The following is a 25,503-nucleotide window of genomic DNA, read 5'->3' as shown; positions in this document are numbered from 1 at the left end:
CAGTGAGTGACACTATGCTGTTAGTTTGCTCTGAAAAAGACAGGTTGTAGCTGTATTGAAGTATGTCGTCATCACTGCTTCAGGGAGGCATAGAGATTACATGTTGCACCTGCAAGTGGGAGTAGGCGATCTCTTCCGGTGGGAGCCTTCCATTTTTACCTGTGATTGGGAGTACGTGATCTTGATTGAGTCTCCTTGCAGAGCCGTGACTGATGTCATCGAGATCAATTCACTGCGAAGCAGCTGGTCACAACCTACGATATGATATCGCAAGACCTGGGCCAGGACTCCTTTCTTTGACCACTCCAACATCTAACAAAAAAGAACAGGATACAGGATCCGTCAGAATTGGCAAATTCCCTGGTTTCCATTACATAAGATGATTCTGTTCTGTTCTGTTCCTTACCCCTGGTTCGTTTTTCACTGCGTCAGAGCTGGGCACGAACACCGTGAAAGGTCCGGGTTGGGAGAGTTCCCTCATGTTGACCATCTGAATTGGCGAAGAAGGAGATACAATTAATACACCACTTGTGATACCTATTTCAGTATAAAAAGTCTGGTCACCACTCAATCCATAATGGGCTTTAGGGGGAAAGGCTTCTATGCACAACATTTTCACAATGACTTACCTGCATTTTAAAGTAAAATTGTGATGCGTTTGCAGTCCGTAGAAGTTCCTACAGCCAACAGAAATAGGAAGAATGTCAAAAATATGTCTTAGCATGTTCTAACAAATTGAAAATATACCACAAAAAACCCCTATGTCCCTCATCCAATTGCAAAATTGAAATGCGGCACGCAAAAGCCAGAAATGATAATTGTTGAAAACAACTGCTCCTCTTGTTCTTTGTTTGCTTTTTAGGCAGTGTTTACCAGAAGTATGTAGAGTTCAGCAGCCAATTCTATGGCAGTCCGAGGAGGCTTTTGATTATGCTTCCCTCTCTTTACTGATGTAAAACAGCAGCCAATAAACTTTAAAATAGCATAACCCAGGAAGGACAACCCCCTCCGTAGTATGCACCAATCACATAACACACATAGGTATATATGTCTTATGACGAAATACTGCTTCCTCTTACTTTGGTGCTGCAGCATCAAGTTAAGTGCATTACATTTATTTTTATTGTGATTTAATGCTTTATACTACGCTGATTGGATTGTTATTCTTGTAATTTAGCCGCTATCGACCTGCGAGTTCTTGTTTAGGGGCTGGGTTAATATTGCCGATTAGTGTTATTGTCGATGCCCGATAAATAAATGGCTGTATTGGTATATTGGTTGCGAGTGCGACGTGTGGTGTTATAAACATGCACTGTAAAATTATTCACAACAGCGGCTTGAGTGGAGCGGGAGCAGGACAGACACGTTCTGTGGGCTCGGGGGGCAGTCCGCTTTCTACTGCCATACACCACACGCATGCGTGAACAGTCGATCTGAGTTTCTTATCGATCGGCTGGACGCGTCCTCGCAAAAGAAGACCGCTCAACTCCCGGTCTCCAACTGAACACCTGACGAGGTGGGAAAGTGTTTCAAGGCTCTGTCTTAGGGGGTAATAAGGGGTGGCTCCCTCCACAAAGAAGCATATAAGAAAAGAGTTAGTTAGGGAGACCACCTAAGTTTTTGCACTGAGCAAAATACAATATATGGTGCTCACACCAGAATTGACTGGGAGCAAAGAATATTTGACATCTAAGTTAGTGAGACAGTCAGGGTCCGTACACCCCTGGGTATTCCCCCCCCCCCCCTGAAATTCCTCCACATCTCCTGTACCACAATGGCATACTATGCTGAGGAAATTGACTAGTGGGCTGATTATGATGACTATGCAGAGTTTGAAGAGGTGCCTTACGAGCACCAGATGGAGGAACAATTGGTGGAAGCCCCGGATCCCCACGTCCAGGGTTCTGTGAACAGGGTGCTAATCAAGGTGATACACCCATTTACAAAGCCCCTGCAAAATTATGGAAAGCGAAGGTATAAGATATCCCTGGGTGAGTTATGGCACCTATCGCCAGTGTAGGTCCTTTCACAGGTGGCATCAAGTGTCATTAAAGACCATGGGTATGGCGGCTCCCTCCCTCCGGGGAATTCATCCCTTCTGATTCCAGGGGAGGCGGAGGAATCTTCCCCGGCCGCCCTGAACACTTCAGACTCATAACGCAGAAGAGCCTAAAAATGCAACAAAAAGAAAGAGTAAAACGCATCATGTGAGCATTGTCTCAACTATTAAGAACTTGCTTTTTGACCCCAGAAATATCATACACCAGAGGTCTACTGAATGGGTCCCATGTGTGGCGGTTGCACACTATGTACAGGAGAACCTCCGACAGGGATTTGAGTGGGAAGTATGCGCCATGTTGAGGTCTGAATGTCCTTTGCCTTACTGGGCAAAGTGGCTGACACACTAATATGGCCACGTTCCTGAAAAAGTTTTCCAAAGATCCAAAAAAGGGACTGCACAGAGCTTAGAGAGGGTGCCAGGACAAGTTATTAGATGTCTCTGGCACTCTCATAAAAATCATTGATGCAGCTGTGCAAGCCACACTGACAGAGATATTGGAATGGGCGCAGAGGGCTCTCTGTTTCCTGGGCAATGTAAACTGTGCATTATCGACCAAGAGGACATGGTCTTTCCTAATGAGGATTGATCCGGAGCTGGCGGACATGGCCACAACCAAAGCTGGAACCCTGGCGAACGGGTTATTGTTCGGTGACAAATTTGTAAAAGAATTGGGGAAATATGTGGTGACATTCCCGGCACTGGACTAAGCCCAAAGTAATGTCAAGAAGGTTTTCCACACTGGCCTTTTTACCAGGGCCAGAAGCTTCAGTGGTCGAGCGACCAGCCGTGGATTCAATCAGACCTCCAGAGGTTTTGACCAGAGAGGATGTGGAGGAGCCCAGCGGTCCAATTTCTATCCCACCAGAAATCATGGTGGCAGAGGCATACATCAGAAGGGAGGATATCGAGGACAGAGTGACGACTGAGATGCCCCCTATTCAGGTAAACCTGAATCAGTGTGGGGATGTCAAAGTGGGGTTCGGATTGCTTGATTGGGAAAACAGGTGGGAAAACCTGACGCACTACTCTTGGGCACTTTAGGCAGCACGAGGTTTTCAGATAGATTTTTACACAACCCCAAAACAGACTCACCGACCACATCCACTACATTTTTCCCATGTAGAGAAGTCTTTTATAGACATAATGAACAAAGGAGAAATTGTAGGGACAGAACCTCACAATCACGGCTTTATCAGCACTGTGTTTCTAGTTTCAAAAAAGGATCAGGGCTTCTGGCTTGTGTTAAATTTAACTCTTGGGTAGTGTATTGCCACTTCAAGATGGAGGGCATACATTTACTTCGAGATTTACTCTTGGAAAGGGAGTGGATGGTGCGTCTCACTTTAAAATAGTGGTACCTATTTTTCCTCCTCACTGGAGGTTCCTTCAGTTCCAATAGGGGACCAAATGGTACGAATTCTCCGCAATGCCATTCAGACTCTCGTACACCCCTTGGTGTTTCACCAAACTCCTAAAACCCGTAGCACAATTCTTGAGAGAGAAAGGGGTCAGACTCATCATTTATTTGGACGCATTCTTATCGGGGCTCAGACTGTGAATACATTCCTTTAACATCTAGTGTGGACAACTCAACTCTTACAGGAGTTGGAGTTTGACAGCAACTCAGACAAATCTATTTTGACTCCAGCACAGTCGATGGAGTTTTTGGGGTTCCAGGTGAACTCAGTAGCGGCACAGTTATTGCTGCCACTGAAGAAAAGAATTGCGATCAAGAAGGAATTGAAGAGAGTGCTTGCCTGTCAGACTATAGCCTTACGGACGCTAGCCATATTAGTATGCCTGTTAGTGTCTTCGATTCAAGCCATCTCCCCGGGTCCCGCTCATTACAGGGCACTCCCAAGGTTAAAAATTATGCATCTACATAATGGCCTAACCTACACTGAACAGATTTTGTTGAATGTGGGAGCCAGGACAGAAATATCTTGGTGGTTGGAAAACATGGGCTCATGGAATGACAAGGCCATATTCGCGTCAGTCCCAAAAGTCGTGGTTGAGTCGGATGCCAGCAGATGGGGCTGGGGAGCCTGTTGCGGCTCCGTGGAGACTGGGGCAGAAAGTTCGTGGAGGGATTGAAACACCACATAAATTGTCTGAAACTTTTGGTGGGCTCATTAGCGATCAGGACTCTTTCCCCACTGAAGGCGAGTTGTTGTATACTCCTGCGGATGGGCAAAGTCTCAGCAGGGAGATACATCAACCGTCTGGGTGGCATGAGATCCCAGCTGTTGGTGGAAATAGCCAAGGATTTCTGGCATTATTGCCTTCTTCTCCACATATCGGTGACAGCGAGTACATACCAGCAGCGCCAATGTGGTGGTGGATTGGAACTTGCGTTTCCTTTTGGATTCAGCGATTGGCAGCTTCACCCCAGAATATTTGAACAACTGAACGACAAATGGGGTCCTTGTTTGTGATCTGTTTGTGTCCAGGCTGAATACACAACTGCCCCGGTCCTACAGTTGGCGTCTAGATCCTCTGGCGATCAACTTGGACGCATTCCTTCAATCATGGACGACGGGTATGCTGTGTGCATTTCCTCAGTTTGTCATGATTCAGAGAGTCTTGTAGCAGATCCGCAGGCAGAGAGCGGAGGTAATGTTATCTGCAAAATGAATTCTTTTGTTATATTTAATTTCATGTTGACGAGTATCTGGCGTATGAGCACTGGATTTAGCAGGTCGGATATTCACTCTGTTGGGAGTTTCATTTAATATCTTGAAAAGAACTAAAACAAACTCTAAATGTGTCTCTTATCCTGCGTTTCCACATCACAGCAAGTTGTGTGTTGTACACTGTTTGAAATGTTATGAGGATTATACTCAAGAATTTAGAAATGATGTCGCAGAACCATTGTTGATCTACTTACAGAGACCTTTTCGCCCAGTCAGTGCTGCAACTTTGGCCAGGGGGGTCACTTGGTTGTTAAATCTGGCAGGTATTATTACGCCAGCCTTTGGAGCCCATTCTGTAAGAGGAGCTATGGCTTCTAAAGCTTTTGCTACAGGGTCCAGATTGAAAGATATTATGACTGTGGCAGATTGGTCTTCTGAATCTACTTTTAAGACGTTTTATCATAAACCAATTGTGGATGTAGCAACTATGGTGGTGGATAAACTTTAAACTAGCATAATCACAAGCCTCTGTGGACTGACGAAGAATAAAAAAATATTCTAGATAACGCGTCAAGAATTTGCAATTCTATTAAGGACACCGAGGCGAGGGTTATCCCACCCTAGAAACTGTTTAATAGGTTATGAGTTTGAATTGTTCATACTGACAAACGTGAGTTTATACTAAGTTATGTTTTATGATGTTGGGTTTCTTCCCGCCCGTAATTTTCTTGAAAACACATTCAATGAATGACATGTTACGACTTATATTCTCTTTTCAGGAGAACATAATAAACCGGCTTAAGGAGTCAAGAGGAAATCCATCTTGGATCAAGAGAAGATGTTCCAGTGGTTAAGTTCAGATTCAAGTTGATGAAGGAATCGGTGAGGTTCAAGGTTCAACTGCCAAGTTTAACTTCTGTGTTTTAAGGTTTTCACAAAGAAAGAGGAAGCAGTTTTGCGTAAGAAAACATATGTACCTAAGTGTGTTATGTGATTGGTGCATACTATGGAGGGGGTTGTCCTTCCAGGGTTATGATATTTTAAAGTTTATTGGCTGCATTTTACGTCAGTAAAGAGAGAGAAGCATAATTCTTGCCTCCGTGTCCTTAATTGAATTAAAAATTCTTGACGTGTTAGCTAGAAAAAAATGTATTTGCTCCAAACACGGATGTATATGGGGATGGGGAGCTAACAAGTCTACTGGGGGAGCAAAGCCAAAGCCAAGCCAACAGTCTTGCTTGGATCTTAGAGCCCGTGGGCGACCAGAGCCCTAAAAATGTTGCAATCTAAATCATTCAACATGCACCACTTAAAATATGATAACGTTTCTATAACATTTTTAAAAGTGTATTTCTTGAACACGTGGAAGCTTTGACATTAATACGTCACATTATGGCACTGCACTGAAGTATTTATTAAAAGTGTTAGTTTTTAAACGTGATCCATTAGTGAACTAGTAGGCCAGATAGTTTTCATGTAAACCCTATACTGGCAAAGATTATTATAGAGCAACATTGTAGTCTATTAAATCAAATAAAATAGTTTTTTGTGCCAATAGCATTGTGAACTCACAAATTCGAAAGTGCTTCACTTTGTACAAATCAGCCAGTAAATGAGTATCTATTTCTTTATGTTAAGGCTTTGTTTTTACCTCTGTGCATTTTTCTGCAGTTTTACTCTAGCGTACTTACTGTGCTTTACATGAGCACCCGTAACAATACACATTCACATTCACTTTTTACAGGCATGGGGAGATGAAGTGATTTGCCCAGAATCACAGGATATTGCACTGATGCCAAGACTGGAACTTTACTCCCCAGTATCAAAGTCGGCAGCTCTAGCCCTAATGCTACATACTGGGTGAAGGGAGGGAGGCAGTCAAAAGCCACATAAGTGTTGTCCTTAAGGAGAAAATCAGCATGATGTGCTATATTCTATATGCAGTGAGGGTAGGGCTGGAACAGAAAATAGGCCCAGGCGCCAAAATGAAAGGGATCCCCATTAGTGAATTAGATACCTCTAAAAGGGGCCCATGTTTGCAAACTGGGGCAGGTTTGAACTTGTGTAAGTGTTTTGCAAGGTTTGAAAGACTGCATAGATCTGAGCTAGCTACAGGCATTGCTTATTTTTATATCAGGGTAATCAGCTGCAAAAACGACCCAGCAAACCACACAACAGAAACACACGCCCCACACTCTTACCTGTCACACCTGCACTTTGGACTCCCTTTGATTGCCCTATGGGCCAGGGCGCTGACCCCCGTAACAGCATGACCACTCTGGCGAATTATAATTGATTTAATTCATAAGCAATGCACCTTTTGTTGATTATTGGAAGGAAACTACAGTCTGACGAGGAGGTGATTCCACTCTCTAAAACATGATTAATGCATTTCTGATTTTCTCCTAATATCCATTGGCTTATATAATACATGTGTAACCAAGGTTCTGATGAATGCAGGGCAGCCCCTTGCTTTTTCACTGTACTCTTCATTAACAGCTGCCCTGACTGTTATGCTACAGTTTAATGACATCTGCTGCCAACTCTTGGACAAATGCAAAAACCACAGAGTTTCTAAAGCCAACCTGCCACCTGTGATGCAGGAATATCACCCTGTGGTTTCCAGCGTGGCCGCATCAGCCTCGAATGGCTTAGCCTTTGACAGACAAAACCTATTGGCTGTGTGAGAGCTGGTGTTTCTTAAAGACTCCAACTCGGATAGACCATGTTATCTGGCCAGTCAGTGCCAGGTGTCTGGGAGTTTCAGTAAAACCGTTTTGGAACATGGATAATATAACGTATAATTTGTAAAGCACATGTTCACCCAGAAGGGCATCTTGGCACTGAATAAAAGATGTTTATTGTTACCCCACTCATTTTATTGAGCCGAGAAGGATTAAAGGCTGAGTGGACCTGCTCGGATGTGAACCTATGACCATGAGGTCGAACACAGGCTCCTACAGTGGACGCATCAGCCCATTAAGGCAGCAAACCCGGCATGAATACTCTCTTACCATGACGCCTTTTTAAGCAATCCCTATTTTCGAAAACCCCTTCCTGTTTCCCATCTACAAATCACAACTCTCGTTTGCTTTCACAGATTGCAGACATTCTTCGTATTTCCATTGGTCTTCCCGCCTCCAGTCATAGACAGCGGACTTGAGCTGTTTTTATATCTTAAAGTATTTTTTTTCATTTGATCTTTATAAATATCATCAATGAAAAAAAGGGATCGTTCAGCAGTGCATCGTATAAAACACATACGAGGCAGACTTACACGCCCCTTGCTGCACTTTTACGCCGCCGTTGCGTCACTTTTGTGATGCAGTGGCGGCGTAAACAATGTGCCACAATGTGACATATTTACAACGTGACGCATCTAGTGAGATGATTCACGTTGTAAAGCCCTGCGCTACATTATACCTGCGTAGGTATAATGTATGCAGGGTGGGTGTTCCGTCGCAAGGAGGCCCAGTAAAAGTGACGCAGTGAAATCTACAAGATTTCACGGAGTCACTTTTACGTCCCCGCTGCGTCAAAAACCTTACGCCTGCTTGTAGCAGGCGTAAGGAGTGACGCAGCACAGCAAGTATAGGGCGCCCCGAGCAGTGCTGGAGTTGCGTCGCACTTGCTACACAACTCCAGCACTGCGTCACTTTTACGGCATCAGATGCATCAGTCTATTCTTGCGCCATGGTGCGCCACATTGTAAATGCGGCACATCCATGGTGGCGCATGGGGTTTCTGCCGTGACGCAAAATAACTGGCGCATCCCTGCTGATATGCAGGGTGCGCCAGTTATTGTAAATCTGCCCCATATGACCTGTCACACATATGCATTAGTTTGCTTCACTAAACAGTGGAAGGGCCTATGACCTTATCCTCTAGTTTAAGCAGTATTGGAAGCAGAAGGACGCACACCAAGGGGATTGAGAAGAGCCCACTAGAGTTTCTCGAGCGTGGGTGTTGCCTTCCCCTGGCATGGGTGCCCTGCTGGAGGCACAGTGTCTTGTTAGTGGTCTGAATGTGCAGTACCTCGTATATAGTCCCTCTGCAGGTGATGCCGTCTCCAACAAAGCCAGTTCTGCAGGTACACTCTCTTTCTCCTGGTCCGGTGAAGTTGCAGGCTGCAAACTGACTGCAGCCTCCATATAGCTGAAAAGATTTTTAAAGTAAACAAACAACAACATTAGCAAGCAAGCTAGGAGAACAAATACACATTTTCCAACCCTTGACGAATGGCATTCAACTTGAGTTACCTTTCTATTTCACAATGCCCAGTAAAAAAAAAACACGCCCAAGCAAACGCTCCCTGCAAACAGCAGTTCTCTCTAGGATGTAAAATATACCTTCATTTAGTAATAGTATTGTTGACGTATCTGTAACTCCTTGCGACATGATGCGTCATACAGAAAATATGACGCATCAATCATGTCGCAAGGCGGGCGCACTGGGAAGTGACGCATTGCTGCTTCTCATAAATGAGGCCCACAGTGTTTTACGGTAGCCATGTGGGGTAGTGCATGCGCTGCTGAAATCAGCGAATAGTCTGCAGGGCAGCGGTTAGAGTCACGGTGGGTCTGGCTCAACCTTCCATTCTTGAGTCGCACCGAGGTGGTAATCACGTTTCTGCTTTATGAAGTTCCAGACTTGGCAGCAGGTGCCTTTCAGAAGCAAATTATTATTACGTGATCCACTAATGCCAGTTTTGACCACGTCTGTATTTTGAAAGGTGTTTGTGGGCCTGGGTAGCATGTCTGCAATGTGAACTCCCTGTTTATTAAAGAGCTCGTTTGTCACTGCGCGCATGGTGCACACCACTCTGACCTACCTTCAGTGATTTGTCACAGCAAATCAACACCTTGTTCCATGGCCTACCTGCTCAAACATTGTGTGTGCCACTTATGCATCTAATGCTCGGCCTCTGCATTGCTTTCCTTTTTATATTCTCCCTCTCTTTCACTCTCTACCATCTTTTCCCTTCTGTGTTCCCCGTTTTTTCAATGCCTGGGTACTATTTTATGGCAGTGCGCTTTTTTTTAACTTAAAAACATTTTTACTTTCTCTAATTTTTAAACATAAGCGAGGGTCCAACAGTTAACGTTTTTCAAAAGCAGGGGTGAAACAAAACGAGCGCTGGCAAAGCCAAAAGACTGTTAACCAATGCTACACCTATTGACTTTGCCACTGTTTCTTTACATTGTTTTGCCCTAAAACAGGCTTTTTATTACTATGGTCTGTGCTTGAGTGCAAGTATCAAACCTATTGGCTGAGTAACTGTTTGTTCACTCGTTGTGGCTTCCATTCCTCATACTTTTTGTTTCCCACCAACTCCAAGTCTTTCTGAACTTTTCACTTTCACTGCTGTTCTGTTGCTTCCCAGCTAACCCTTTTTTGGAAGCCTGGTCCAGTCGTTGGAAAGATGACTTCTATTTTCATATTCAAATTTTAAACCTCTCCCTTTTTAAGGAAAAAAAGAAATATTTTGTTTTGCATTTCGTTTAAGAAAATAATATAAAGAACCCAAATTTACAGTTTAAAAAAATAATGATAATATGGTAGACTTCATTCACTAACTCTGTGTTCACCAAGTTTGTTGGTCAGGTGCATATAGATTAGTGGCTGGCTCCCTTCTCTTAAGTATAGCCCATTTCTCTGATCTTCAAAGCTTGAATGTAACTAGTTGAGCCACCTTCCTTATAAAGGATTCTTTTGAAATCCTACACTATTCTCCTATTAATGGCAGAGAGGGGACATATGGTCCCCAAATCCTGCAAATGAGGCAGATCTGGCACAAAATCAGTGGTTGATGTGTAAGACAAAAAAAAAAAAGAATTCTCCTTATTCTCCAATAAAATAAATACGGCTTGGGTCTTTTCCTAGGAAGCAGCTTGCACCTCCTACTAGCGCTGCCTAAAACAGAATCAACTGCTACCCATGAACGTGTGGTGGAGTGGATGTGGCATAATGGTCAGAGCTGCCGACTTCGGAGCTGGAGAACCACGTTCGAGCCCCTACTTAGCTCAACCGTCTGGTCAACCGTCTGGGCAAATCACCTAATGTGTCCTTAACCGGTGCTCATGAAAAACGCCAGGTATTTATGATTTCAACACCCGGAACCACCAGCTCCAATTACGCACTGCACAAAATAAACTCGTCTTGAACTGACTAAAGAATTAGATCAACAATTCCTCTAGTGACTCTTGACCATCTTCACAAAACGGACAAGCTCCAGTCTACTGTGGCGTTTGTTAATTATTTTACATGTACGCACCAGGTTCTGTGTGGTTTTGGTAAGACAAGCTGCCGTAAGCACACACGTGTGGTCCTTGCATTGGTTTTCAGGTGAATGTTTGAAACTGGGCATATGTTGGCAATAAGACAGCCAGCTATCTTTAGTGCTGTGTTTTTTAGTGCTAGTCCTGTGTCTCCTTAGGAAAACGATTCAAAATCTTATCTGGAGAAGACATTTCTCTTAAAGAAACACCACAATCTCCAGTTTGGTGCATCAGCCAGTAATAGTTTGTGCCCACCTCAGCAGTGAGGATACGTTGGAAGCCTTGTTTTTGTGATCCGGATAACCAGCCAAAGGTGGTCCATACCACACCAGCGACAGCAGAAGCTTGTGGGTAAATATAACCCCTATGCTTTCTGTCTGATTGTGTGGAAAAACTAAGGCATTAGTCAGTTGACTGTAATAGTATGTAATACATTGAATTATTAATTGAGGGGGGTAAGTACCCACTTCAAATGACAGCCACAATCCTTGTCTGGATGAGCCTCTAGAATCATTAAATAAGCAGGTACTTTTTTCCCTTGTTGCTATGGCATAGAGCCCGCCCACAGGCTTAACTTAGAGGCAAGATGTAAAGTATTTATGAAGTACTAGAACAGTAATAAAGTCTAAATGCAAAACAATTAAAATATCCAAACTAATTTGAAAAATTCAATAAGGATAACTGGAGGTATGATTTATTTAAAGTTTTAAGTGGACATAGTGCCAAGAAGCACAAAGTTCCAATAATGTTCTATGATTCTGGTAGAACAAGACCTAGGTAAAAATGAACGCTAACTGTGATGGAACGCGGGTTGGATGTACTAACCCAGTCCATTCTGTTAGAAGATTTTAGCTTCTGACTTTAGTCTTTTAAGTCCCAATCCACCACAGGAGAATACTTCTAAAGGATCTCAGTTGAGGTCTGTGAGGCTCACGGGGTGCCAGGGAGAGTCCAGTCCAGGCCAAATTGCCACTGATCAGCTGGGCAGTTGCAGGAAAGTTCTCTTGTAGCTTGTTGTATCCCTTTAGCTTGAACATGGGGGCAGCCTTATGACCCTTGAAGTCTGCGTCTTTGTCCTGTGTACTAAAGTGACAGAAAAGGTCCCGTACTCCAGGGATCTTCTGAGGCTGCAGACAGCAAGTTCAGTTCTCTTCTGATCTTCCCCAGGGCCAGGAATGTTCTCAAGTGGATGTCTTGAGATGCCACATTTATTCCTTGCACAAGCTAGTGAGTGGGAATGACCCCCGGGAATGCCCTAACCATGTCTTCAGGTGCTCCAAAAAACGTAAGTCAGCTAAAGCAGAGTTTTGTGTCAGTTTATTGGATTCTAGTAGACCACATTTTGCGCAGAGCTAGTTATTTTTTCTGGTGACAGTATTAGTGCATTTACACTGCTCTTGTTTGGGATGTCTCATACTTGAACTGCGATCGATCGATGTGTAAGAGTTTTTCAAAGCCTGTTTCTGTTTCATTGTATTGGAGACGCTCTGACATCAACTACTCCTTTTCAATAAAAATTAACAGACTAACATGTTCACTTCTCAAATTCAATATTCAACTATACTAATTCACCACTAATCCTTTATCGGTTCCAGAGTAGCGTTCTACTCGCCAATAAAGTATCTCAATACCACATCAGGGTTACAAGCGCTATATAAATGCAAACCTTTTCCCTTTTCTACCCCTCCCCAACCCTTCTCAATCCAAATAACTGACTAACATATCCAGAACTAAAATTACTTTCAGGTTTCACCATACTAATTCAACACTAATCCTTATGGGTTCCAGAGCAGCGTGCTACTTGTGCTTAAAAACCCCATCAGGGGTAGCAAGCGCTATATAAATACAAGCCTCTTTCCCTCGTCTATCCCGCCACCTACCCTTCTCTACCCAAATAACCGAATAACATATCAACTACTCAAATGACTTCATATTTTACTATACTAATTTTCAACACTAATCCTTTATGGGTTCTGGAGTGGCGTGCTACTCGCCAGAAAAGCGCTTCAACACCCATCAGGGGTAACTAGTGCTATATGAATGCAAACCTTTCTTCCCCTTTTATCCCTCCGCTATCCTTCGCACTCCAAATAACTGACTAATATCCACCACTAATCCTTTATGGGCTTCCTGAGTAGCGTGCTTCAACACTCCATCAGGGGTAACAAGCACTATATAAATACAAACCTTTTTTCCTCCGCTATCCTTCTGCTATCATTCCAAATCCAAATAACTGACTAACCTATCCACCACTTAAAATGTACGTGCATGCTTCACTATACTAATTCAACACTAATCCTCTATGGGTCCCGGAGTAGCGTGCTACTCACTGAAAAAGCGCTTTGACGCCTCGTCAGGGGTAGTAAGCGCTATATAAATGCAATTACAATACAATACAACCAATTCCCAGGAATACCAGATCTATTACATTCAGGGCCGCCTTTAGCGCTGGTAGCACCCAGTGCAACCATGTTTGTTGGCACCCGTCCTAACTATGGTGGAGGTGGTAACCACCTCTACCATGGATCCTCTCAGCACCATCTTCAATAGTGCCACTCAAGTCTATATAACCATTCTCTTTCAGATGTATTTAAAGAGCTATATAGAGCCACTTATACCAGCGTATGGAGTCAGAGCACTTGCATCACACAAACATTAAACAGAGACAATGAATCAAACACGTGTAAATCAGCTTATAGGAAATGTTACAGATACCAGAGGATTACAAAGTGTAGGAGTGAAATGTCATCCATGGTAGGCAGTATAGTTGAGTGCTTGGTCGAGAGAAGTACAAACTCAGAATTAAAAACAAAACACCATAGTTGGGGGTTCTTTTTAATAATAAGAATCGATTTTTACCCAAATGAACCCTTTTTGCTACATTAGTCTATGCTCTAATCTATACTTTGCAGTATGCATGCAGTTCTTTGGTAACAGTTAATAATTCACTGTTCTATATTAGGATTTTAATTTATAAAGTGCAAGTAACAAAGGGATGTCTCTTAGAAAAGTGGTAACCCACTGATCTGTTCACATTATATGCACTTTGGGATCTGTATGGTCCACGATTATTTATTTTTAAAGTTTTATATAGCGCGAACATGAACACCGGTATCAGAGTGCTTTACAGATTATGCATCACAATGGTTATAAGCAAACAAAACAGAATAAGCAAGGCAACAAAATCAAAGTCTAAAATTGACAAACATTATCCTGAGGGAAAAACAGACACAACAGAATTGACAGCGCAACAAGATCACAGTCTAGAATTGTCATAGAAACTTGTGAACCAGGTGGCTGGGCCAGAGTCTATGGGTGTGGACCCAGAACCAGATGAAGGAGCCAGGCTAAGGAAGAAATTTCTTCATCAAGAGTCCTTTGACTTCTTTTTTGAAGAAGACAGAGGAGGGGTTCACCCTGACTTCGGGTGGAAGGGAGTTCCAGATCCTCAGAGCCATCCTTGAGAAGGTACGGTTATAGGTCTTTTTTTCTTCAATTTTTGTGGTTTTAGCAAAAGGGTGCTGGCACTTCTGGAGGCTCCAAAACCGCAGGAGAGCTCCAGTTTCCGATCGAGGTACAGTGAGGTCTTGAAGTGGATGGCCTTGTGAGCTATGCATGCAATTTTCAACTGTATCTGACCTTCATATGGAAGCCAATTCAGGTCCCCCAAGTCCGGAGAGATGTGGTGGTATTTTTTTGTGCCAGTTAAGAGCCTAGCAGTGGAATTGAGGGAAGCCCTAAGAGGAGCTGTCCTCACTCTAGGCAGGCCGCAAAGTGTTGCGCTACTATAGTCCAGCTTTGAGATCACTAATGCTTGTACTGAAACCTTTAGGTCATGAGCAGGGAGACGTTCTTTGCAGCAAGCATATTAATCCTCTGTGCTATTTTCTGATCAGGCAAAACCTCACCTAGACAAAACTTCCATTTCTCTACAGGAAGAACATTAATTACTGGAGTTATCTTGACATTTTTATTGCTGCCTGGAAATTGCTGGAGGCAACAAATGCGGCAGCAGGTGTTTTTAAAACCAAAATAAACTTGCAAACACGGGACTCCCTGAAGTCAGTACCCGGCACGGTGGCACCGCCATTGAGCCGGCACGGATTAAATTGTTCTTGTATTAGGATATCCAGCCTAATGTCACTTTGAGCTGGGATATATATCCTTGCTACCCCTGTGCTCAACGAACAAGCTACATACCTTCGGTAACGATGTATCTGTGAGAGACATCTGTAGTTATAGATTCCTTAACTTAGAATTAACCCCAGGCATCAGACTGGATCCCGAGAAACTTTTTTGTAGCAGTACCCCTGTGCGTCAGTGGGAGGTGTTGGTCGACTTCGCATTCGCCGTCGGCGTTGTGATTGCTGGGATGACTTTGCGGTGTCTACATAGACGCTGCCCTTGCGTGTGGATGTCAGTTCTGACACGACTTTCCACGCCGGAAGCGCAGAGCCATGCAAGACACTGACCACTGGTGCACACAACTACGGCCCTATCCCTAGAAGTCAGTTTGCAGAACGGGGAGGATGGGTGGGGCAGAAAGGAATCTATAACTGCATATGTCTCTTACAGATACATTGTTACCAAAGGTAAGTAACATGTTCATCTGAAAGAGACTGTAGTTATAGATTCCTTACCTTAGAATAGATACCCCAGCAATACCAACCCCGGAGATGGGTCTGCGAACTAAGTTCACACCAGGAAGGCCTGGAGAACAGAACGGCCGAAAAAGCTGTCTCTCTGGACTTGGCTGTCCAGGCAGTAATGCTTTGTGAATGAGCGCAAAGATGCCCACGTAGCTGCCTGGTAGATGTCAACCATGGATCACTACCTTCCAAGGCATTTGTGGCTGCTTTCGCCCTGGTAGAGTGGGCGCATAGTCCTACTGGAGGTTCCTTTTTTGCCAAAGAATAGCAGATCTTAATGCATAAAAAACCCATCGAGAGATGGTAGGTTTGTGCACTGCCCGACCTTTCTTGGCAACCACACAACCCACGAAGAGCTGATCATCCACCCGGAAGTCTTTAGTGCGATCAAGGTAGAAGGACAGCGCACAATTTGGGTCCAGACGGGGGAGTCTCTCGGTGTGAAGAAGGTTGGCTATGTGATGGTTTTGCCTATGTGGAAGGAGGTAACCACATTTGGCCAGAAAAGAAGGCCTAGTACGAAGGACCACTTTGTCCGGATGGATGACAGGCAAGGGAGGTTTGGAAGAGAGAGCCTGGAGCTCACTCACCCTGCAAGCCGATGTGATGGCAAGCAGGAAAGCAGTCTTCAAAGTAAGGAGATGAAGAGGACAATTATGGCTCAAAGAGAGCACACATAAGATAAGTGAAGACAAGATTCAAGTCCACTGGGGCATTACAAAAGGAGAAGGAGGAAAGAGATGAGTAATGCCCTTCAGAAATTTGTTAACAATAAGGGCCTTGAAAAGAGAAGGCTGATCAGGAAGGCGAAGAAAGGCCAACATGGCCAAAAGAGAGCCTTAAGTGTGCCCAGGCCAGACCCCTGCTGGGCCAAAGAAAGAATCAAGAGGAGAACCTCAGAAAGACCGGCAGAAAGGGGATCCAAAGCCTTTGCTGTGCGCCATGCCACCAATTTGTTCCATCTACAGGCGTATACCATTTTAGTGGAGGGACGCCTGGCTGCCAAGATGATGTTACAGAGTTCGGGAGGAAGGTCGAAAGCTGTCAACTGTCGCCGCTTAATTTCAATGGAAGGAGGTGGAGGCTGAACAGGTTCGGGAGGAGGACCGTCCCCTGCTGCTTCGACAGAGAACCCTTCTGAAGAGGCAGTCTGATCAGAGGATCAATGGGCATGGTCAAAAGCTCTGAGTACTAGACTCTGTGCCCAATCCGGATCCACAAGAATGACTTGGGCGAGTCGTGCTTGATCTTCTTCTGCACTCTGGGTAGAAGTGGTACAGGCAGAAAGGCGTACTGGAGGCCGTAATTCCACTCACGACATAAGGCGTCACAGAGCGAGTGTCGCCTTGGAAACTCAAACATGCAGAGTTGCTGACATTGCGCATTCTCTTTGGTGGTGAATAGATCTAACTAAGACTCTCCCCACTGCTGAAAGAGAGCTTGCACCACCTCTGAGTGAAGACGCCGTTAGTGATCCATCATGCAATGGCAATGGCTGAGTTTGTCCGCCCTCGCGTTCAGTCAACCGCCAGGTGTTGAGCCACCAGGGATATGCCATGATGTTCCAGCCATGTCCAAAGTGGAAGAGACTTTTGATATAGGGTCCACGACCACCCCCACCCTGTTTCTTGCAGTACCACATAGCGGTGGTGTTGTCTGTGAACACCTGCACTACTCTTTCTTAGACAGAAGGAAGGAATGCCTTCAGTGCAGGACAGATCACCCGAAGCTCCAGAAGATTAATGTGGAGCCCAGACTCCGCCGGAGACCAGAGACTACTGATCTTCACCTCTCCCATGTGGTGCCCCATCCCAGGAGTGACACATCCATCACCACTGTGAACTCTGGTTGGGGAAGGGAGAGGGATCTGCCACTGACCCAAGCTTGGTTCGTGAGCCACCACTGCAACTGACTCGCAGTCCCCTCCGAGATCTGGATGACATCGGAAAGATTGCCCTGATGCTGCGCCCACTGAAATTCAGGTCCCATTGCAGAGTCTGCATATGCCAACAGGCATGATCTACCAGCAGGATGCAGGAGGCCATGAGGCCCAGCAGCCTCAGAGTCATTCTCATCAAAATCCGGGATAGAGGCTAAAACATCTGTAGCATAGCCCAAATATCCCAGACTCGCTGATCGGGAGGATAAGCCCGAAGCTGCGCAGTATCCAGAACTTTTCAGATGAAAAGGAGCTTCTGAGAGGAAAGCAGGTGTGACTTCCCCACAGTGATAGTGAACCGCAGTGAATGTAGCAGGTCCACTGTAGTCTGGAGGTGGGAGATGACAGCCTGGGGCAAGCCCGCCTTCAACAGCCAGTCATCGAGAAAAGGGAAGACTGGAACGCCTGATCTGCGCAGATGAGCTAGGACCACCACCATCACTTTTGTGAACCCCCGAGGGGTGCTGGTAAGGCCAAAGGGGAGCATAGCAAACTGAAAATGCTCCTGGCTCACCATGAACCATAGGTAGCCCTGGTGAGCAGGCAAGACAGGGATGTGAAAATTAGCGTCCTGCAAGTCCAACGCTACCATCCAGTCTCCAGGGTCTAGGGCAGACAGGACCTGAGCCAAATTCAACATTTTATTATTTATTTTATTTATTTATTTATTTTTTGCATTTGTAATGCGCGCAGATACCCACAAAGGGTTTCCCGGCGCCAGGACTAAGAACCAAACAGCACAGAAAACAAGACGGCCAGAGACCAAATTATTTATTGAAAAGCCAGGTTTTAACGCTTTTCTTAACCCTTTAGGTGCTGCCGTCGGCCAACGGTCGTCACGGGCACTACCTCCCCAGTGCTGCGTGCGACCGTTGGACGTCCAGTTCAGCACTGGATAATGGACAGCGCAGCACTGGGGAGGTATGTTTACGAGCTCCTAAGGTGTTAAAGCTGGCAAAGTTTTCCTCCTTTCGTTTTGAACTCCTCCTTCCGGAGGAATTCCGGAGGAAACGGAGGAAACGGTTGATGTCCCTGAGATCTAAGATAGGATGCAGGCCTTTGTCCTTCTTGGGTACTAGAAAGTAGTGGGAGTAACAACCACAACCTACTTCTGGCACAGGGACTCATTCAATAGCTTCCGTTAGCCAAGAGAGCCCTAACTTCCAGGCGGAGAAGGGCCAAAGGGCCATGTGATCCTCCGACATGCAATGGAGGGTTAGTGGCATGGAGGAAGGGGTAGTCTCAAAGGGGAGGTAGTAGCCCCTTTGGACTATCTGCAAAACCCACCAGTCCAATGGGATGTTGTGCCAGTGGGAAATGTATAGCGAATCCTGCCGCCCACTGGCAACTCGTGGCCCTGAAAAGTCAAACTAGGAAGGTTTGGAGGCTGCTGCAGGTGGGCATTGGTGGATTGACCCGCCCACTGGCCCCCAGACCAACAACGCTGGGTCCCACATCCCTGGGCACGCATAGGCTGGGTAGCCTGTGTGGCCCTGTGGCTCTGAATGGAATGTGGTGGGGCACCTCTTCCATAGCCACACAAGGGGCGAAAGGCAGACGGCATTGGGCGAGAAATTGCTGTGAGGCCCAAGGATCTAACCGTGGCCCTAGAGTCTGTGAAGCGCTCGAGCGCGTTGTCCGCCTTGTCACCAAACAGTTTCAGAAGGGGTGGGTGACCCAATATACCCCTGCGAGCTTGGGCTAATATAATAAAGATGCCAACAAGGGAATTTATTCTAGATTGAATCGCAGGAGATTGATCGCATAGTTATTTATGTTTTTGATCAACTAAATTAATTTAATACCTGCTATTATTGTGATTTGTCCCACTTATTTCGACACAGTAATCAAAATACTTGAGAAAAAGAAAAGCTACACGGGTATTATGTTTGTTAAACAATATCTCTTTATATATGTTTGTTTTAAAAGGGTACTGTTACAATAAATGAGAAAGTTAATCAAAAACAAATGGACTTAGAAATAAATGAATTGTTCTTCTCATCCACTTGCGTTGTCGTCCACTCTTTATCAATGAGTAACAATGAATCTTGCACAACCTAAAACAATGATTCGATTTGTCTGAATTATTTCAACTTCAAAGATGTGGACAAAAAAGTCGACGTTTCGGCCTTGTAGTTGTTACATCCTTAAGGCCATCCTCAGGACAATTCAATCTTTAGAGAGTAGAGACCCCCTATTCTTGAAGAATATTCGGACAAGAAAAGATGATGGAACCTGCGTTTGTGATTTCAAACGACCTTTTCTTGTGAAATGTTTGAACCAGTAAAGATGTTGAAGCGACCGTTTTAAATCAGCGTCTCCACAGCGTATTTGTTCTAAATCCAAATTTTTCGAAGCTGCCTCAATCGTGGCGTAGTCTCGCGAGAGAGTTACTTTCTCGCGAGGCTACAAGGCCGAAACGTCGACTTTTTTGTCCACATCTTTGAAGTTGAAATAATTCAGACAAATCGAATCATTGTTTTAGGTTGTGCAATTCAATCTGGAATAAATTCCCTTGTTGGCATCTTTGTCACCAAACAGGCAATGGCCATTAAAGGGCATGTCTAAAAGTGTGTATTGGACATCACCAGAGAAGTCAGACTTTCTCAGCCAGGCGTAGCCCCTCCGGCTACCGGAAACTGTCCTACCCAGCTGGTTGGTGGTATCTAGCCCACACCGGATGGTGAACTTAGCTGCATCTCGACACTGAGCAACAGGGCAGGTGAGCACAGCCTGGGCTTCCTCCGGGCACTGTGGCAGCACTTGTGTGACTGTATTCAACACAGTGTGTGTATAACAGCCCAAGATACATGCAGTGTTCACCAACCTCAGTTCTACGCTGGCAGAAGAAAATATCTTCTTCCCAAGATTGTCCAGATTCTTGGATTCCCCATCTGGGGGATGAGTAGGGGATGTGCCGTTGGAGAATGAGGCTTGGACCACCAAGCTCTCAGGGGTAGGATGTTGGAAGAGGAAAAGTGGGTCACCCAGGGCCGGGGGTGGCGTTGGGCAATCATCATGTCCACAGGAGCACCTGTGCTGGGCTTGGACCAAGTGCTCAGAAGGATGTCAGTGAGAGACTCATTATAAGACAGCAAAGACTCCGAAGAGGCTGCTGCTGGCTGAAGCACCTCTGTCAGGAGATTAGTCCTGACAGCCACTGTAGGAAGCTCGAGGCCTGAGGCCTCAGCCGCCTATGCAACACCACAGCATAGGATGCTCCCTCCTCCATAGCCACGGTAGGGGTAGAAAGCATACCAAAGTCTGGGGAGGTACCCAGACCACTGGCAACACCCAACTCCTCTCACCAGTCTGGCTCCTCAAGTTGGTCTACTAGAGGGTCAACAGTCTTCTCCCAGTCCTCCTCACCCTCTTCTGGCTGCCACTCAGGGCAGTAGGGAAAGCCAGGGATAAACAGCAGTAAAAAAGAACCCCCCAGCGGCAGTACCGCTGTTGGTCCACGTCGGTCCTGCACCGTGTCCAAATTGGGGGTGGGAGTGAGGTTGATCTTGGTTGGGGGTGCAACCGCCATCCAGGGCATCGTCATTGGAATTGGTGCCACGGAAGGTACTGTGTGGTAGACTGGCACCGATCCGGATCCAGGCCTGGATCCTTGGAGACCCTGTGGCACAAAGGCCGGAGCCTTCAGCATCGAAGGCTCAGGGCCCACAGCTGAGTCCATGGGCCCGAAGGTAAGCCTGCAGATCGGGCTGCCCAAAGATGCTGTTCAGCACTTCGTAAAATGCACGAAGCTGGGCAGGGTATGCTCCGGCTCCGGGAAAAGGAGGGAAGCATGGAGCCGTCCCAGCAGACTCCGAGGAACGATCCAGAGAGCGACAACGCTCGGTGTCCTGCATAGCATCGGCCGACAGACGAGGAGAAGGCGAAGAGTGACAATGCTTCTTCGCCTTCTTCTTGTGCTTCGACTTACCCGAAGAGTGCGAAGACTTCGAGGATGCATGGTGGTGGCTCCTCAAATCGCCCCGCGACCTTCCCCATGACCAGGATTTCAAACAGCGCAGAGCGGACTGCTGAGCCTCCAAAAGCTTTCTGGACTGCTCCCACAAAGACTTCAGCTTCAGGGCCCGGCAGTCGGAGCACGACTTTGGGTCGTGGTTGAGCTCCATGCACCAGAGACACACGAATTTCGGATCAGTGACCGACATCAACTTGTGACAGGAGTCACAGGGCTTGAAACCCAGCAGGCGGCTGAACATTCCTCGTGCACCAGGAGTCGAAGACCCAAAAAGATGTTGATAAAAATCAAAAAAGGGTTAGTCCAAAAGTGACTACAGGGAACGCTCTCTCTGGATCTGCGCTGGCTGACACAGAAAATAGAAAGAGCTGACGTCAGCACGCAGGGGCAGTGTCTAAGTAGACACCAGGACGTCATCCCAGTGACTACGATGCCGACGACGAACACGGAGTTAACCAACACCACCTAACGACGCGCAGGGGTACTGCTCTGAAAAAGTTTCTCCAGATCCAGTCTGACGTCTGGAGGTAATTCTAAGGTAAGTAATCTATAACTACAGTCTCTTTCAGATTAGTTTGTTTTCTTGTTTTTGTAATATAGTATAACTTCGCTGCTGAGTGTCTGTGTTAACGTAGAAACGACTGTGTCTGTATGATAGTGAGTGTAACTGATATAGTGTGTCTCTGGGATAGTGTTTTTGTGTAACAATGTGTGTGACAATATTTATCTGTGTAACATGTTATGCCTGGGTGTTATTTTTAAACAACTTTATTGACATTTTATAAAAACAGAATACATACAACAGTATTATCAGGAATATAGACTGACGTCCATACCAGAGGGAGTATTCGCATTTATCCTACATACAATCGTATCATTTTGTGAAACCAATTACAGGTTGTCTCTACATTTTCAATTATGACCAGTCCCTCTGGCACTTTTTCTATTAACTTTCTATTCTTTGTACATCAATGCTGCCAAATGTCAACGTTTGCCCCTAACTCCCCCCACGCCCTTATCGGATGCTTAGTATACCTTATGAAACTTACTGATACTCACTCTGCTCCTATCTTTGGTTCATTGTTATCCAGCATACGCCAGGGGCTACTCGTAAATCTACTCTCACTGTTCTTTGGTTGGGGCCTGCAGTTCCTTTATCATCATCGACCATGCCAGCGCATCCTCCTCCACTTTATCATCCTTGTGGACCTGTTTCATTCTTATTCTCTCAGCAGTGGCCCACTCACACATATCTTTAGTTCATCTATCACTCTTCGGGGGGTTCGGCTTTTGCCACTCAATTGCGATGCGTCTTTTTGCTATTATCAAACCCAGCATCACAAACCTACTGCTGAGTTAATTATTTTTTGGTGATGGAAGAAGACCCAGTATGACCACCTTCATCTCTCTGGGAACAGCCCACCCCGAAGCATTTCTAAGGCACTGCAGAACCTGATCCCCAAACTCTCCCACTTTCGAGCAAGTCCACACCACATGAATAAAATCCGCCTCTGCCTGCTGGCATCTTGTACACCTACTGGATCGGTCTGTGTATATTTTACTCAGGACTTTCGGGGTGATATAGGCGTGATGTATAAAATTGTATTGTATCAATTTAAAACGTACATTGAACACCCCTGCTTCACCGTTTCATGCACTCTACTTCACTCTGTTTCTGACAGTGGGGACTCCAGCGTCTCTTCCCATTTGCATTGTGTAGGGAGTGGGCTCCCAGGGAGATCCTCTCCGATGGCCTTTTATAGGTGTGTTATCAGATGTCTGCCCTGGGCCATATACAGCATCACTTGGAGCGTTTTGGTTACCAGTGGTTCTTCTGGGAATGCCGGCCATAGCTTTCTAGCTACACTGGAAATTTGTGCATACTGGAGATACTGCCTCTACCTAGGTCAAAGGCTGCTGCGCATCCTCCCTATTTATAAACTGACTATTCTAAAATAAATCACTCGTAGTCAGGAATCCCCCTTTTTCCATTTCTGCATCAACATTGATTCTGCACTCTTAGTGAACGGCGGAAACACCCACAGAGGAGCATCGGAAGCGTACGGTGCATGTCTCACCACCTTTCTTACTGTGGTTTCCCATACCTCGGCTATGTGTCTAATAATGTATGGAGTATCACCGGGGACCCCCCTTCCCCTTATCAATAATCCAGGTAGGGAGCCTCCCACATAGGACCCTACGATAAGCCTTTTTTCCCAGTTGTCTTGTTAATCTAGCCAATGTATTGCATGCTGCAGTTACGCTGCCATATAATAATATTCAATATATGAGAACCCAACTCCCCCCATCGACCATGGTCTCTGCAGTGTAGCATAACTAATCCATTTGCGGCGGGGGCCCCACAAAAGATCTATGATCAAGGTGTCCAGTGTTCTAAAATAATTTGACGGAACGTTATAGAATAATTTCTGTAATATGTACAGGCAACAAGGGAGGATGACCATTTTAGTAATTGCAACCCTGCCCATAAGGGACAGAGGCAGATCCCTCCAGAAACGTACGGAGCCCCTAACCCCCTTCACGACCCTTCCTAGGTTAAGTTTCAGGAAGCTATCAGACGTATTTGCTAATTTAATTCCCAGATATCTGGGAGCCGTCATGGTCCACTGCATACCCAGCTCAGGAAGGTAATCTGCCGGCCTTTCCGCTAACCTTCCAGTAGGTATCAGCTTAGATTTGGTTTGATTCGTGTGGAGACCAGACGCCTCCCCAAATTCCGTAAGGATCGTCAATAGCAGAGGGATCATCTAGGTTGTTTACAATATACCAATGTGTCAGTGGCATACATGGAGACCACATGTTCTGTTCCCCCCCCACTGTAATCCCACAGTCTTTAAGTCAGCTCTTGAGTGCTACCACCAGTGGCTCCATTGGGAGAGGAGACAGGGGGCAGCCCTGCCTGGTCCCCCTTTTTAAACGGATTAAGACTGGCTGGGGGACATATACACCAATGCAACCCACTGGGGAAAGATTGCACCCAACCCCATTTTTGTAGAGTGACCCATACATACGACCTGTGCCCGGGACATATTGTTTAGGGTCAAGGGCAACAAGTTTTAATGTTCATTTTGTCCTTGGGACAAGTAGGCCCAACCCCCTGCAGCACTAACCCTTTGGCTGCCAGTTTGCAGCACCACATTGTGGATCAGGGAAGGGCATTCTCTACAATTAAGGTAATATGTGTGTTAATGCTGTTCAAACTTGTATATATGGTTCCTTAACGCAAAGCCTTTATTATTAGGGTGAGCACTAAAAGTAAATGTTTGAAGCTCAGCCTGCATTACTGACGGTGGTTCTAGTATAAAAGTGTACACACATGTTCAAAGTTTAGTAATATGAGGCTCTGTATAATGCACCCAGAATGCTCTCTGATTATATGCAAATATTTGCAGAAGCTTCAAAGCAAGAGTGATGACTCTTTGCTTTCAAAATAAAACGCTCACAAAAAAATGCATGTAAGAAAAGAAAACATTTAGCTAAACTACTGTAAGATTTTAGGTACCGTATCATTGCAGCATCATTTAGTAACATGTTGATGTATGTTAGTATTTCCAAAAAATATTCAGAATGGAAAATCAGTGTAACCAGTTTAAATACGTATATGGAAAACAAAAATAAACAAGCATTGGCAAAGCTAGTGGGTCTGAAATTGGTGGTCAGCCTTTTGGTTTTGTCAAGGCGTAACTTGTTTAGGCATGGTTTTTGTAAAACCTTAACAGTGTGGGAGCTGCTGGGTCCTCACCATTCTAACAAGCATTGGCAAAAGCAAAACAAAAAAAATGTTGGTCTCAGCACACATTGCCACAGCGGTTCTGGGCACTGAACAAAACTACTTTGTGTGCCAATATGCTTCTTCTAAAAGAACAAAATCCTGTACTAACAGGGATGCCAGCTGATAGACAGACGGAGAGAGACAGAATAAAAAACAAAACAAAAGGTCATGGT

The 25,503-nt window shown here is 45.3% G+C and overlaps 1 protein-coding gene across 1 annotated transcript in view; it reads right to left on the bottom strand.

The window, feature by feature from the left end:
- STAB2 (stabilin 2) overlaps positions 1 to 25,503 on the bottom strand; it is a 944,658-nt gene that overhangs the window by 279,117 nt on the left and 640,038 nt on the right. Inside the window, exons 45-48 of the mRNA XM_078674824.1 lie at positions 8,731 to 8,850; positions 630 to 677; positions 407 to 490; positions 160 to 312 (exon numbers count right to left, since the gene is read on the bottom strand). Coding sequence (XP_078530950.1) covers positions 160 to 312; positions 407 to 490; positions 630 to 677; positions 8,731 to 8,850 — 405 coding nt within the window. The remainder of the gene's footprint in view (positions 1 to 159; positions 313 to 406; positions 491 to 629; positions 678 to 8,730; positions 8,851 to 25,503) is intronic.

The sequence above is a fragment of the Lissotriton helveticus genome, chromosome 1_1 (genome assembly GCF_964261635.1).
Source record: "Lissotriton helveticus chromosome 1_1, aLisHel1.1, whole genome shotgun sequence".
Taxonomy (NCBI): Eukaryota; Metazoa; Chordata; class Amphibia; order Caudata; family Salamandridae; genus Lissotriton; species Lissotriton helveticus.
The sequence above is the reverse complement of the archived record's forward strand: the minus strand, read 5'-3'. Positions and strand labels throughout refer to the sequence as shown.